We start from the raw sequence: 16,094 nt of genomic DNA on the forward strand, positions 1-16,094 counted from the left end.
ACAATTTAAATAAAGGTAACACTAGCGCTGGTATCAGGATGTGAAATTTAAAGCAAATATTATTCCTTTCTGGTGACTTACAATAGTGCAAAGTGACATGTATTTTCAGTTGCAATCACACGTTGTTAGGTGACTTTGCTTAACTTTTCAGGTAATATATTTTATAGGAGGTGATTCTGGAGGTGTATTATAGGAAATGTTTTTCTCTATCACAACAAAAAGGATCAATAAATTTTTTAAAAGAAAAAATAAGGCTTTACCCCAGAGATCTGGCAATTATACTCTGAAGTGGAATGCAGGGAAAACTGAACAGATTCCTTAACAGCCTTTGAAACCCTCTTTGCAAATTAGGTATGTCCCTACTTACATTTCGTGGCCGGAATGGGATTCTTTCATGACTCATATTCATCCCTGGAATAATCACAGACATTTTCCTGGGACCCTTAAACCCAAGCACGTTGGTTTCCTAGAAAATAGAGAAACATCTTGGAAAGTGAAGCAGAACTCTTGAAAAAAAAGGGAAAAAAGTGACAACTTTTTAACTATCCTTCTTTGGCGCTCTCTATTGGTAGTAACAAGAAAGTAATAATAACAAAAATAATGTCAATATCATGGTGAAGTGGACATACAGCTGGGTTTGGAGCAAAAGGACCCCCTCAAGTTCTGCCACCTAATAGCTCTGTGACTTTGGGGAAGTGATTTAACCTCTTCAAGCCTGTCTCCTCATTTATAAAATGAGGGGTTTGAAATAAATGATCTCAAAGGTCCTTCTCAGTTTACAAAGCATTTCTTTACTATAACTCTGTGAAGGACTATTATCTCCATTTTATAGATGAAGAAATTAAAATCCAAGGAACTTGCCCACAATCACACTGTCAGTTAACTGATGGAATGAGATTGAATAAGGTCTTGTGATTCCATATGTTGTTTTTTTCCCCCTCTACATTAAACTGTCAAAAACAGGAAGCATTATCTCTATAAGTGACAGTAATGCAGTTGCTATAAACATAACAGAGACACAATCATATCAATCCATACAGATCTCCATAACAGATACCGTTGTCCTAAAATTCATCTTATTTGTCTCTAATTAAAAAGAAAATGACAAGTAACTTTAGCAAATTGTCTAACTTAGTCATCCTCAAATATTTAACAGAACTATGAACTATGGAAATGACAGATTTCAAGTTAAATATGATCTCTAATCTTGAGACAATTTAATAAGGAAGAATATGATCATATAATTAATATTTATTCAGAATATACAGAAGTTAAATGCATTATGGACATAAAGATGATAAATGGATAGGGCTTGGTTTGTATTACATAGATCAAATATTACTGAAAGACAAAGGCTGAACTATTATTTAAGATCAAAAGGATAAAGTTTGGCAGATAAATTAAAAGATACTTCTGAAGAAACATCTCTTTTGGAAAAGCACAAAAACTAAAAAAGTTATCTGATTCAAACTTGTCAGCAAACTGGCATTCTTAGAGATCTACAGTATTGTGATTTCAAGTTGGCTGAAAACAAATGAGTTTTTAGTTTCATTCCCTTAATCTTTGGGTCTATATCAGCTAGTTCTGTTTTAATTTTTGCTAGAGACTAAGAACCAAATACGATAGGAAGTAGCTTGAAATTATAACTGTTCACAATCCCCGGAGGTTAACCAAATTCCTCTGTTATTACCAAGTAATTACTGAAAGCATAGGGTTAGGTTGGGTCCTCCGGAATTATTTGGTTTATATTCTCCAGAAGTTTATATAATCTTACTGGGGCTTGTAGGTAGAAGCAACATAGTTCTAGATCCATTCTCTGTTTCTAATCTTAGCTGGGAGCTCAGAGAAGGGATTAAATAGCAAGAATGGCACTTACATAACAGATGGCTGCAAGCTCCTGACGAGTATGGGCCTTTTCCACTAGGCCCTGTGCCTTAGTTGGGCTGACTCCATGGTCATACACTGTAAACTTGGTTCCCATGAGATTGGACCTAGAACCAGGAAGAGACTGTCACCAACGTAGTCTCATTTTTCTCTTATGCAAACAATAATATACTACATTGAGTGACACAACAGGTAACTGTTTGTATATTCCCTAAAATGTCAAAGTATATCGATCTCATCTGCAGCTTTTACAAATTCCTTCATTAGAAAAAAGCAAGAACTCTGACTCAGTTCAAATCAAAATGCTGGGTTCCAACAACACTCGGTGGTAGCAAGTCTCATTGACTCACTGAAACTACCAGAATCAAGGCAGGACACCTTTTGGCAGAGGTGATGGATAAAAGTGCCGGAGGACATACACATTTTCAGATACAACCAATGTACTAAATGGTTTTGCTTGACTATACATATTTGTTATGAGGGTGTCTATTATTCAGTCAGTTGAGTCAGTAAGCATTTATTAAGTGCCTGTGCTAAGGAATGGAGATGCAAGGAAGGGCAAAAACCAGTCCTTGCCCTCAAAGATCTCACAATTTAATGGGGGAGACAATATGCAAGCAACTATGTACAAACAAGTCATATATAGGATAAAAAGGAGATAATGTATGGAAAGAAGGCACTAGCTGTGTAAGCCTTGGGCAAGTCACTTAACCACAACTGCCTCAAAAAAAAAAAGAAGAAGAAGGATTGATAAATGCTTCCTGAAGAAGGCATAATTTTAGTTGGGACTTGAAGGAAGTCAGGGAAGCCAAGAGGCAGAGATGAAGGAGAGCATTCCAGGCATGAAGGACAACCAGAGATAACGCCCAGATCCGGGAATGAAGTGCCTTGACCTTTTCTTCTTTCCCTTAAGGAAACCATGAGGCAAAGTTCTCAGCTGAGAAAGTAGGTGGAGGGAAATCATGAAAGCATGGGAGGTTTCAGGAGGGATGAAAAGGTCTGGAAGAGCTACTGTGGTGAGTAGGAGAGTGAGTTAATTTAGGGTGGTGTAAAAGGGCTGCCCAGCAGCAAACCCAGTTGAGTTATATAACGTAAACTGGTAGTGGATCCAGTCAGATTGGTTGCTTGATTCTTCTATTAGCAAAGGATAGGGGAACAAAAGAATTGCTGGTGATAGAAATGCAAAAATAAAAAAGAATAAAATACTTAAAGATATACAGAAGAAAAGAGAAGAAAGTCTATAAGGATACAAACCAGGCAATTTTGTTATTATCACATTAAACTTAATACATTCTTAAAACAATCTGTATATAACAGAAGTTTATGATTTCATATGTAATTCTCTTTTTTGTTCCTTTGTGTACTACAACATTCATGTTTGTTGATTATTGTTAAGCTCACAATCAAAAAGAAAAATTAAGCTAAAAAAAAGAAAGGGCAAGGAATAGGGAAACTAGATAAAGTCCTTTAGTCCCTCTTGACTTCTGTTTGCTGATTTGTAAAAGGAGGGGTTGGGCTGAATGGTTTCTGAGGTCACTCCCAATCCTAGGCTAGAACACTCGTCAACCCTGGGGCTCTCACCTGAGTTTGCCAATGTAACTCTCCCCTTCCCGAGATAAATCTGTCGGGTCAATGGAAATGAGGTAGTTGGACGTTTTGCTCTTTTTTCGCTTTCTCCCGGCAAGAAGGAATGTCTGAAAAATGCAAAATGTCATGTCAGGTCTGGAATGAAGAGAGCACAAATCTTACTCCGTCTACTCGAGCAGTAAACCTTTTTGATCTCTCATTCCAACCTCCAACCTGCTTCCACAAATTGAGGGTCCACTGTTCTTTCTTCTTTCTTTCCTTTTTGGCAGTGAGGTAGCACAGTGGAGTTAGTGTGCCCAACGGTAAAAAAGGGTCGTTGTGAGGACTCAATGAGATCATTTTTATGAAGTGCTTAGTGACTGGCACATAGGAGGCACCTGATAAACACTTACTTCCCTTCTATAGCTTTCCAGGTTTGCTTCAAACCTTGCTCTCTGTATTGCCGCTTATTTTTCTATCACTATGGACCCAACAAAACATCTTTCTCCCTTACCATGGACTTAACCTAATTGATCAGTGCAGTCACCTTGTCCTACCTTTAGTTTTATAATCTTTACTGCAATAATTCCCTTGCTATTCTGCACCTCATCACTTCTGTGATACAACTACTTCAGCATTAAATTCTGCCTTCCAATCAAACCACTTCTGGGAATCCTATGTTAACTCTTCAGCCCTTATGTCTATATGGAATGAATTATTCGTGAACAAGTTTAAAAGTGCTGAGAAGCCCAAGTCTGAAATAAACTAGGATTGTTGGGGCATTTAGCTTGTCTCTTCTTCTGATTATACCTAGGTCATTCCCCCTCCCAACCCACACGTACTTATTTTCCTTTGTCATTATTCTTCTTTGATTAAAAAGAAAAAGAAAACCGAGATGCTTCCCCCAGGAAAAAAAGAAAACATTTCATATTATTTAAAAAGTAAATGTATGGATACTCTCTAAAGCATCTGGTGTATCAAAACAAAATGAAACAATTTAAAACATAATTTTCCTTAAACAATCTAACAAAGCAGTCTACTTATTAAAACTTTCATTTCCTTATATTTAATTCATTGAAAAGAGCACTAACACATACTTACAAGGAATGGAAGTTCACTCACTTGCATTGAATTTGGCCTAAGAGCACAGGATAAAAGGATAATAGATATATAACTGAAAGAAACCATGTAGACCAACTCTTTCATTTTCCAAATGAGGAACTGAGGCCCAGAGTGGTTAAGTAACTTGCCCAAAGTCACAGAGTTATTGGTAAGCAGCAGGGTTGGGATTTGAATTCAGATCCTGTGACAGTATTCTTTCCAAGGTACTATATTCCCTCCACCAGTATTTTTTCCTTATTATAAAATCCAACCTCCTATATTTCCCCTCCTGAAAAGCTTTGCCCTAGAAGATCATTCACATACCTTCCGATTTTCATCCCTTTCCAAGTGCATGTAATAGGTGGGGTAGAGGCCCCTGTCCATTCCCTTCTTATCCCTGGTGATCCGACACTTCACTGTAATCCCCCGAGGAGCAGGACGAAATGCAAAATCTTCTAAATTTTCTACTTCTCCTAGCTGGTTATCAGCCTGAAGGGATGCTGTACAGGAGGCTCCTGTATCCTGAGGGAACAGTGATACCTGAGTAAGAGGAGACCTGGCCAGAAGCTACCACATTCTTGTGAGGAATAATCGGCCTTTGGATCTTCACAACCCAGGCCTTCTCACAATGGCAGAAGAAATTCAGGGACATCAAATGAAATGATAAACATTTGGCACAAGAGAAGATAGCAAAAAGGTGATGCCCTTAAAAGTTATTTTGAATGAGGGTTCCTGTAGGCACTAATCTGTCTATATTCAGATATGAGCCCTCTGAAGGCACCTTCATTTAACAACAATATTTTTATTGATATTGTCTGTTTTTACATTGCCTACATTTCACCATAGGTCTTTCTTCTGTTTCCTCATCCCTCACAAAGCAATCTCTTATAACACAGGATAAAAAGGTGGGGGAGGAGGGAAATGTTCCTCAAAATCAACCATACAAAAATTTGAAAATATTTGCAGCCATAGTCTCCCACCTCTGCAAAGAAATGGAGGGAGGGATGGAGGTAGAAATCACCCTAATTTAACAGTGCTATTACATTATGAAGGTAAGCTCTTGGGAGAGCTGGTCTAATTTACCCAAAAGGAAGAGCTTCCAAAACTACATACTGTGGCTGATTTCTGGCTGGATCCAGAACTGGGTCGCTGTGTTTCTGAGTAAGGTGAATGAGTTCTTGATTTCTTTCCTTCTTCTTCCTCCCCATCAGTTGCCTCTTCATCAAAGTTCAAACTGTCAGAGATACCTGATCAAATATAGAGATAAAACTGTCAAAATTAATTAAGAGTCTGAAAATTTAAGTAAAAATTAATTCCCTTCTCTGCCCAGCCCCTCTACCCACTTCACATACACATACCCCAGCAAATATTCTTACCCAAACTGTTGTAAATCTTTCTTCTTCTGGATTACTGCAACAGTTTTTTATTGGGTTTCCCCTCACCAATCCAAATTAATCATTTATCTTCCTGAAGTACCTATCATTCTGTTATTCCTTTACTCAAAACCACTTTTAGTGGGTTCCCATAAAGCACTATCCTAAACTCCTTAGTTTGGCATGCAAGCTTTCAGCAATCTTGCTACAATCCTCAGTTTACAGCTTTTAACACTGAGGACCTGTGGACTTGAGTGACTCATTTAAGGACAGGAAAGTTATACACCATAGAGTTGGGATTAGAATCTAGATCCTCTAAGTCTAAAGCCTATCCTCTTTCCAAAATTGTCTATTCACTCTTCCTCATATTCCCTTGCTTCTGAGACTTTTTCCTAGTGCTCTCCCTGCTTTTAATAACTTTCTTTCCCCCTTCCATCTAGAAAATCCCCACCTATGCTTCAAGGACTAAGTCCTAGTCATTCTGTAAAGCCTTTCCTAATAATTCCTACCTTTACTCCCCTAGCTGGAAGTGATCTCTCAACCCTTTGAACTCTTAAAAACATTTATTCTTTAGACCACTGATTTGGGATTTAGCATAATGCCTTATACGGTAAAGTTTTTTGTCTTTTTAAAAATGTTTATAAGCCTCCTGTACTTTATGAGTTTTATGAGAAAAACAGTGCCAAGCACATAGGAGACAATCAATCAATACTTCTTGATTCAATCAAACAATTCAACAAGCATTTATTAAATGCCTACTATGTGTCAGGCACTACACTACGTGCTGAACATGTGAAGACAAAAATAAAACAGTCTCTGCTCTCAAGAAACTTACATTCTAGGGGGAAGGGGAAGAGAAAATAACATATACACAGATAAGTAAACACAAAACAATTTCAGGGGGAACAGTAACAACCATGGTAAGAATTAGAAAAGGTCTCTTTAAAGGAGTGGCCTTTAAACTGAAGCTTGAAGGAAGCTGGGACTCCAAGAGGCAGAGGGGAGAACACCCCAGGTACGGGGGGAAGCCTGTGCAAAGGCACAGCGAGAGGAGAGGTCGTGAACAGGGTAGAGCAAGTAGGCCAATTTGGCTGGAATAGCCTGTGTGTACAGGTCGGTAATATGTGCTCAATCTAGTGAGATAGGCCAGAGCCAGATTCTAGAGAGTTTTAAATGTGAAAGGAGTTTACTTTTGATACCAGAAGCATTAGGGAGCCACTGAAGCTTTCTGAATAAGGAATGACACGAAGAGAACGTCGGTCTGGCAGCTGTGGGAAGGGAGAACCTGTGCATTGGAAAGGCTGAATGCCAGGATACCAAAAAGGAGGCCACAGCAGCAGCCGTGGGGAAAGGTGATGAGGGCCTGAGTTAGGGTGGCAGCTGTGGAAGTAGAGAAAAGGGAGCAGATACAAACAAAAGACAATGTGAATAGGAGGATGTGGCGCAACTCATCAGGCTGTTCTATTCTCCTTAGTGCCTTCTGAAAGAAAAAACAAATGGGGTTTCTTTTCTTTCATTATTTTTTGTAAATAGTATTTTATTTTTTTTAATTACATGTGAAGATAGCTTTCAACACTAATTTTTTATAAGATTTTGAGTTCCAATTTTTCTCCCTCCCTCTCTTTCACCCCCCCCAAGATGGCAAGCAATATAGCTTACATATGTGCTATAAACAAAACAAAAGGCAAAAGCCATGGGGAAAAAAAAAACCCAAAAAAGTAAAATTAGTATGCTTCAATCTACATTCAGACACCATCAGTTCTTTCTCTGGAAGTAAATAGCATTTTTCATCATGACTCTTTTGGAATTTTCTTGGACCACTGTCTTGCTGAGAAAAGCTAAATCAACCATAGTTGATCTGTGCACAATGTTGCTGTTACTACATACCATGTTCTCCTGGTTCTGTTCACTTCATTCAGCATCATTTCATGTTAAGCCTTTCCAAGTTTCTCTGAAATCTGCCTGTTTATTATTTCTTATAGTATAATAGTATTCCATTACATTCATATACCACAATTTGTTCAGCCATTCCCCAACTGATGGCACTTCCTCCATTTCTAATTCTTTGCCACCACAAAAGAACTGCTATAAATATTTTTGTACATGTAGATCCTTTTCCCTTTTTTATGATCTCTCTGAGATACAGACCTAGTAGTGGTATTGCTGGATCAAAGGGTATGCACAGTTTGATTGTCCTTTGAGTACAGTCTCAAATTGCTCTCCAGAATGGTTGGACTACTTCACAACTCCACCAACAATGCATTAGTGTCTCAATTTTCCCATATCTTCTCCAATAGTTATCATTTTCTTTTTCTGTCATATTAGCCAATCTTATAGGTGTGAGATGGTACCTCAGAGAGGTTTTAATTTGAATTTCTCTAATCAAGAAATGGGGCTTATTTTCTCTAGTTACACTGTGTACTCAAAAGCTTTGAGAGGGACTCCAAAGACACCCCAAAAGTCCATATCAGAACCTAGCTGAAACCAGTTCCTTTGGGTCAGGGCTCTCCCTAGTAGACAACAGAATTACAGAATTTCAGAGATAGAATGGACCTCAGAGGCTATCTAGCCAAACCTCTACCTAAAAAGGAATACTCTGTGTTGTAAGGGGATGGCTCTCTGAATAATGGGAAGAGGAGAGGAATATTTGGAAATGAAGGGGATATAAATCAATCAATCAACCAACAAGTATTTATTAAGTGCTCATTATAAGCCAGGCACTGAGGATACAAGTACAAGGAATGGAACAGTCCCTCCTTGCAATGAACTTACATTCAAATGAGGTATGTATGTATATTTTTACACACATATACGTACATATGTATGGATAAGGTTAATAAATATAAATGTATATAAAGTAGTTAAATACAAGGGAGGGAGGGCTCCAGCAGTTGGGGGAGGGATCAGGAAAGGCTTCACGAAGAAAATGGCGCTTGAATTGTATCTCAAAGAAAGAGAGGGGCTCTATGACATGGAAGTAAGAAGGGAGTGCACAGAGATGGGCAAAATCAGAGACAGGAGATGGGCATATCATCCGTGAGGAACAGAGAGAAGGCCAACTGGGCTATCTCACAGTGCACAGGAGGGGATGTAATATCCAACAAGGCTGAGAGACAGGCTGGGCTGCTTGTACATGGATTTAAAAGCTATACAAAAGAGTTTACATTTTACCCTAGAAGCAGCAGAAAAACACTGATGCTGGCTGAGTAAGGAAATCATAATCGGTGTGCCAGATGGACTGGGGGTGAGAGACATGAGGCCAGGAAATCAATTAGGAAGCTTTCAAAAAAATCTAAGCGAGAGGTGATGAGGGCCCGAACTAAAGTGGTAGTTGTATGAGTTGGATCAGAGAAATATTATAAGGATGGAAATGGCAAAATGTAGCAATTGATGTGTGGTGAGGAATGTAACATAATGCTAAGATTATGAACCTGGGAGACTGGAAGGATGATGGGACCTTTGAAAATAACAGGAAAGCATGGGGAGGATTCAGGGGAAAGATAATGAGTTAAGTTTTAAGCATGTTGAGTTTAAGACATCTATGAAACATCCAGTTTGAAATATCCAATAGGCAATTGGTAATGTGTGACTGTTAAGATTGAAACTAAAGTAAATTGAGGCACAAAGTTCTAAGTACATTCAATTTATTGGTAAAGCCAGCAATTGCCAATTCTTTCAGGTCCTCAGTAAGCAACATGAGGTAAAGCTTACTAACCTTCATATAGTTTTGAAAAGTACAAGGGAACAAAGAACAAGAAGTATCACAGAAGGAAAACAATATGATTGGTTACAGAGTCCAAAGTACCATAGATAATGGGAAGCAATATGACGAGATGGAAATCTGGAATACAGGGCTAGCAACAACCTCTCCACTCATCTTTTTGCTATGGAAAGCTCATTGCTGGTGTCCTCTTGCATGGCTAGTTAGTGTCACAGACTTTCTTGAAGGACGGCCAGGATTGCAGAGATAACAAACCAGACTCCCTGGCATCCACCTGCACCCCTCAAGGAAAACAGATTTCTTCTAATTGTAAAAGGGCAGCTAGGGATACAGAGATAACTGTTTTCTTTCAATTAAAGTGATTTATAGGGGAAAAAACCTTTTAAACTTAAGTCAGAGAGGAAAACTGAACTTTCATATTCATGAACTTCTGAACTTAACTTAGAGACAAAGAAATATTGCTCAGGCCATGAATAGAATCAATATAGAATGGATTCAAAAATAAAATACAAGAACAGTATTTTATTTTCTCAGGACTAAAGTTCAGATTAGAGACAAGGGCTGGCTACATAGATTGAGAAGTCATCTGCATAGATATGATCATTAAACCTGTAGGATCCGATGAGGTTACCAAGAAAAAGAGAACAGGGACTTGGACAGAACTTTAGGGGATGTGATGCTGATGAGCAGCCAGCAAAGGCGACTGAGAAGGAACGATCAGACAGGTAGAAGGTGAAAGAGAGTAGGGTCACTTCCCACTGGCGGCACTGGTAGGATTTGACATCATCATCATGATGTCATCATGCCATCATCATGCCCTCAAGCCAGGCACCTTCTCCCTCCACCTTTTTTAGTTTCCTTTTGTATGTTGCCTTCCTCCATTAGATTGTAAACTTCTTGAGTATAGGGACAGTCTTTCTTTTTCTTATTGGTATCCCCTGTTCTTAGTACAGTGCCTGGCACATAGCAGGTACTTAATAAATGTCCATTGTATTGAAACTAAAAATAAATTAATTAAAAATGTTTATTGTATTGTATTATTGTGTTGTGTCATGAAAACCTAGAAAGGAGAGAGTATCCAGGAGGAGGGGGTGGGGAATGGGAATGAGAAAAGATCATCAGATTTAGCAATTAAGAGATCAATGGTAACTTTGATGAGAGTGTTTTCAGTTGAGTGACAAGATCCTAAGTCAGACAAGCAAAGGCTTGAGGAATGGAGGTAAGGTGTGGTTGGGAAAGAGAGGAGAGAGGATTATAGCTTGGTCTAGGGAAGATTTTAAGGACATGGGAGATTTGCATATGTTTGAGGCAGGGAAGAAACAAGTTGATAGGGGGAAGCTGAAAATTTGAGAAAATTTGGGAATGCCAGAATTAAAAAACAGAAGGCATCAACTTTTTAAAATAGATAGTATCTGTAACATATCTGACAGGTAGTCCCTAGGCTCTACTTTAAAGTTTCAAATGAGGGGGAACCTACTATTTCCAGAGCCCATTCTACTTTTTTAGCTCTAGTTTTTAGCACCACTTTCCTTGCCTCAGGCTTCTACAGGTCTCTTTACAACTTCAATTCACTGTTCCTGGTTATATCCTCTGGGACCAAGGAGAATTAGTTTAAAATCCCCTCTTTCATGTGATAGTCTTACAAATATTTCAAGTCAACTATCAATTCCATGGGGCAGTTAGGTGGTATGGTAGATAGAGAACAGGACCTACAGTCAGGAAGACTCATCTTCCTTAGTTCAAATCTGGCCTCAGACACTTATGAGATGTGTGACCCTAGGCAAGTCACTTAACCCTGTCTGCCTCGATTTCCTCCTCTGTCAAATGAGCTGGAGGAGAAAATGGTGAACCACTCCAGTATCTTTGCCAAGAAAACCCCAAATGAGGTAATGAAGAGTAAGACATGACTGAAAAACAAATGAAAATCATTTCCTCCCTCCCACACCTTCCCAGTTCACTTCTCTCCTCTGGGTTAAACATTCCTGTTTCTTTCAATCAATACTCATATGCCATGAAATTAAGAAGGCATGTTTCTAATATTTGCAAATGACACAAAACAGCTTCCAGGAATAAGGAGGTTAATATATGCTAACCCACACTAACGTACTCTGCGCTGTTCTGAACATTTCTGCAGTACTGTTCAGTTTTGGATGCCACATTACACTTAATGCCATTGACAAGAGGGTCCAGAATAGGATGACCAGGATGCGGAAGGCTCTTGAACTCAAGTCAGGGAAGGACAAGAGTGAGGAACTGGGGATGTTAAGACTAAGCCTAGAGAAGACTGTCATGTAGAAGAGGGATTAAAATTGCTCTGATTCATCCAGGAGGCAGAACTAGAAGCAGTAGGCATAAAGTTGCAAAAGGGCAAATTTAGGCTTGATGTAAAGAAAAACTTCCTAATACTTAGAGCTATCCCAAAATGGAATGTGCTGCTTTGGGAAATAACAGGATCCCACTCAGCAGGGGTCTTCAAGCAAAGGCTGGCTAATTACTTGTCAAATGTGTTGTAAAAGAGACTCTTTTTTTGGGTTATGGATTAGACTAGGCAGTGGTAGCAATCCTCCCACTTCCAACTCTGAAAGTCTATGATTCTGCTAACTCAAGGCACTTCCCCTTCCTGGTTATCTTCCTCTACATTTTCTCTAGCTTATCAATTTCCTTCCCAACATGTGACCAGAACAGAACACACTATTCCACATACAGTCTGTATGGTGGGACGTCACTTGGCCCATATATATGCCTCTCAACGTAGCCTAAGATCAAATAAGCATAAGAACATAATATTACTTTCTTTACCAGTTTTACTTCTTAAAATACTTTAAATGTACTTTTGCAATTTTGGAATATGTTATTTCTTGTTCCCAAGAAATATGAAGTTAAAATTTCGTTATCATCTTCTATCAATATTAATTGAATATAACAAAATGTGTGACTCACTGGTTCACTTTGTTGAAATTAACCTTAGTTGTACAATGCCTTATATAACAAATGTCTTCCAAACAAGCTGAATCATTATAAGTGGAATCATATTTTTCTTTTTAATCATGTTTCTTTTGGCTTACTTTGTAACTTCGAACTCTTCATTTCTGATTTAACGCTCAATTTAGTTCTCTATACTTTATGCTTTATTTTCTCCAATTGTGCCTTCACAAAGTCACTCAGTCAAAAGTACATATGAATTTCTAAACCATTTTACTTGTAAATATATAAAAGTTGTAAAAAACAAAATACCCCCCAATTAAATCCCATAGAATTAAAATGTAAATAGGCATACATATACATATATGGGTATGTACCATACATGTTGTCTTCCCTGTATAAGGTAAGCTCTTTGAGGGCAGAGGTGTTTCACTTTTATCTTTGGACTCCCTGTGCCACAGAGGAAGCATGGTGTGGTATGTAGAGCATTCTGACTTCAAGCTAGCAAGATATGGGTTCAAGTCCTGCCTCTGACCCTGGGTGAGTCCCTCAGCCTCTCAGTACTTTAGATATTCTATACCTCTAAGGGGCAGAGAAGGTACAGACTTGTTGGAAGGAAATTCCATATAACAGTGAAGCCACAGAATACAACTCAGCACCTAACACAGGGCCTGGTACCTAGGTAGTTAAAAATGCTTGTTGAATGATTAATAAAAGTCTTAATATGGAAACCTGAGGTTAATCTTTTGTAGCGCCAATTTATTTAACTTCTTAGGAGCAAATTTCAGTGAAAATAGTTACATACTTTCCTCTTACCTTTTCTGAAAATTTGATTGTTCCCTTGAAGACTACATAATGTGTACAACCTAATACTGCTATGCTTTTGCTTTATTCCAGAATGTTTACTAAGACTTCTAGCACTTTGTTCTCACTCATATCTGGGGACCTTGGGAGTTGGCAATAGCAACAATAATACTGAAATCTTGGAATTATAGAACATTTTTATTCTAAAAGTCTCAAAGTCCCTTCATAAACTATTCATATCCCTTCAAAATTCTAATTTTATCTTCACATTTCTTTGAGTTAGATCAGATATTAACTTCATTTGAGGGTTAGGGAGAGTGATTTGTACTCCTGCCTCCATCACGAAGTATGTGGCAGAGGAAGGACTAGAACATTGAGTCTAGAGTTAATGTCTTATTCTTTTTTCGCTCTTTAAGCTCAAGTTTACACTGAGATAAAGTTCCCAAATCACAGATTTCTAGGACTGTTCTCATCAATGGATTCTGAACCAGGCTCTACTGCCTACTCTTATTCAACTTAGATGTTCTACTGAAATGAATGAGTTGTTCACATTTGTACATTGTCTAAATCAGTGGTGTCAAACAGGAGGCCCCAATAGGCCCTAGTGGCTAGAATCAGATTAAGAAGTAATTGGGAAATAGTTAACAAAATAAATGAAAATAACAAAACATAAATAATATTACTTTGTAGTTTTCAAAGTCAACAGGTGGCCCACAATGATCTTTATATATGGTTTGGTGGCTCCCTTTTCTATCTGACTTTGTCACCATGCTGTAAAAGATTCAGGGTCTGTGGCAGAATGATCAAGGGCCATCTGAATTCTCAAACTATTTTCTTCAGCTCTAGACTGCATTGGCTTAAGCCTTAACAAGACTTATTTGTATTTACCTAAATTGAATGGAATCTGTATTCTGGAGCAACTATTTACCCTGTAAGATAAGGTTTTCATGCAAAGGTCCTTTGCCTACCAACAAGAATTATTGATTTCATTTAATATGAAATCCAAGCACACCCAACATTCTGGGAATTTTGCTACATGAAAATGGAAACCCAACATTTGAAATTGTAGGAATTTTGTGGAAAAGTAACTGTACTGCTTTACTCTTTTTTTTGTAGCTAGATAAATTTGCATGCTAACGTAAGCCCATCAATACAGCCTTGAGTTCTAAGTATGTCCTAGGATGATTTTTATTTTTCAGTCAATCAACAAACAAATACACCGTAGGCCTTAAATAGTTGTTGAATTGAATATCTGAGTGCTTCCTATGTGCAAGGCATAATTTTAGCTTTCTTTCTCATCTTTGTTGTTTTGGAATTCATAATCCAGAATACTTTTACTTAAGATTGCATAAAAGCTATATGGCTTCAGTATCTGATACATTGTCTCCAAGTGACACACATAACAAGGAGAAATAACACCACTCTTAATTCAAGTACTTTAGAAAATGAAGTAAAATTCTTCCCCAATAATCTACATTGGAGCAATATGATTCATATAGTTTCCCACACTTATCAATGAAAGTGTCTATTTGTAGAAAGGAGAGGGTCAAACTTAAACAATCAGTACTTAAAGCTGAATTATAGGACATGGCATAATCTGAAATGCTAAGAAATTTCTATTTCTATTCTTTAATACATTTCTGAAACCCTCACAAAACAATTCAATATGTCAAAGAATAAATGTTAAGAGGTCAGCTGAAATGTCTAGAATTTTATTCTGAATTATTTTAGTCATCGTTAGCTCAAAATACATGTAGTTGGAATACAATAATGAGCAGCTAGAGACTGGATATTATCTGTTCCAAAAGTAAAAAGAAACAAGGTATAAGCAATAGATATAATGGTTTTTCTATGCTACTAAGATTTCTTTGCTGGTCAAAGGACATGAATAGCAGCTTTCAGAAAAAATCAAAGCTATCTATAATAATATAAAAAATACTCTAAATCACTACTGATCAGAGACATGCAAGTTAAAACAACTCTGAGGCACCACCTCACATCTATCAGATTGGCTAAAACGACAGAAAAGGAAAATGACAAATGCTGGAGAGGATGTGGGAAAATTGGGACAATAATGCACTGTTGGTGGAATTATGAACTGATCCAACCATTCTGGAGAGCAATTTGGAACTATGCCCAAAGGGCTATAAAACTGTGCATATATCCTTTGACCCAGCAATACCACTATGAGGCCTGTATCCCAAAGAGATAAAAAACAAAAAGAAAAGGACCTGGGTATACAAAAATATTTATAGCAGCTCTTCTTGTGGTGGATAAGAATTAGAAATTGAAGGGATACCCATCAATTGGGAATGGCTGAACAAGAAGATGTGGTACATGATTGTGATGGAATACTGTTGTGCTATAAGAAATGATGAGTAAGCAGATTTCAGAAAAACCTGGAAAGACATGAATTTATGCCAAGTGAAATGAGCAGAACCAGGAGAACTTCATACACGGTGTCAATAGTATTGTACGATGATCAGCTGTGAATGACAGCTATTCTCAGCAATACAATGATCCAAGACAATTCTAAAGGACACATGATGAAAAATGCCATCTATAGAGAAAGAACTGATGGAATCTGAATACAGTTCAAAGCATACTTTTTTAAAAAAAAACTTTCTTTACTTTTTTTTTTGGGGGGGGTAGAGGGGAAGAGACCTGTTTTCTTTCTCTCTCTCTCTCCTTTTTTTTGTTTTTGTTTTGGCAAGGCAATTGGG

General features: G+C 37.8%; 1 protein-coding gene across 1 annotated transcript in view; it reads right to left on the minus strand.

Moving 5' to 3' along the window:
* The window catches only part of TULP3 (TUB like protein 3), a 47,878-nt gene that overhangs the window by 3,952 nt on the left and 27,832 nt on the right, over window positions 1-16,094 (minus strand). Inside the window, 5 exon segments of the mRNA XM_021001652.2 lie at window positions 368-466; window positions 1,877-1,991; window positions 3,466-3,578; window positions 4,876-5,073; window positions 5,665-5,798. Coding sequence (XP_020857311.1) covers window positions 368-466; window positions 1,877-1,991; window positions 3,466-3,578; window positions 4,876-5,073; window positions 5,665-5,798 — 659 coding nt within the window.

The sequence above is a fragment of the Phascolarctos cinereus genome, unplaced genomic scaffold (genome assembly GCF_003287225.1).
Source record: "Phascolarctos cinereus isolate Bilbo 61053 unplaced genomic scaffold, phaCin_HiC Scaffold_1;HRSCAF=81, whole genome shotgun sequence".
In the NCBI taxonomy this organism is placed as follows: domain Eukaryota; kingdom Metazoa; phylum Chordata; class Mammalia; order Diprotodontia; family Phascolarctidae; genus Phascolarctos; species Phascolarctos cinereus.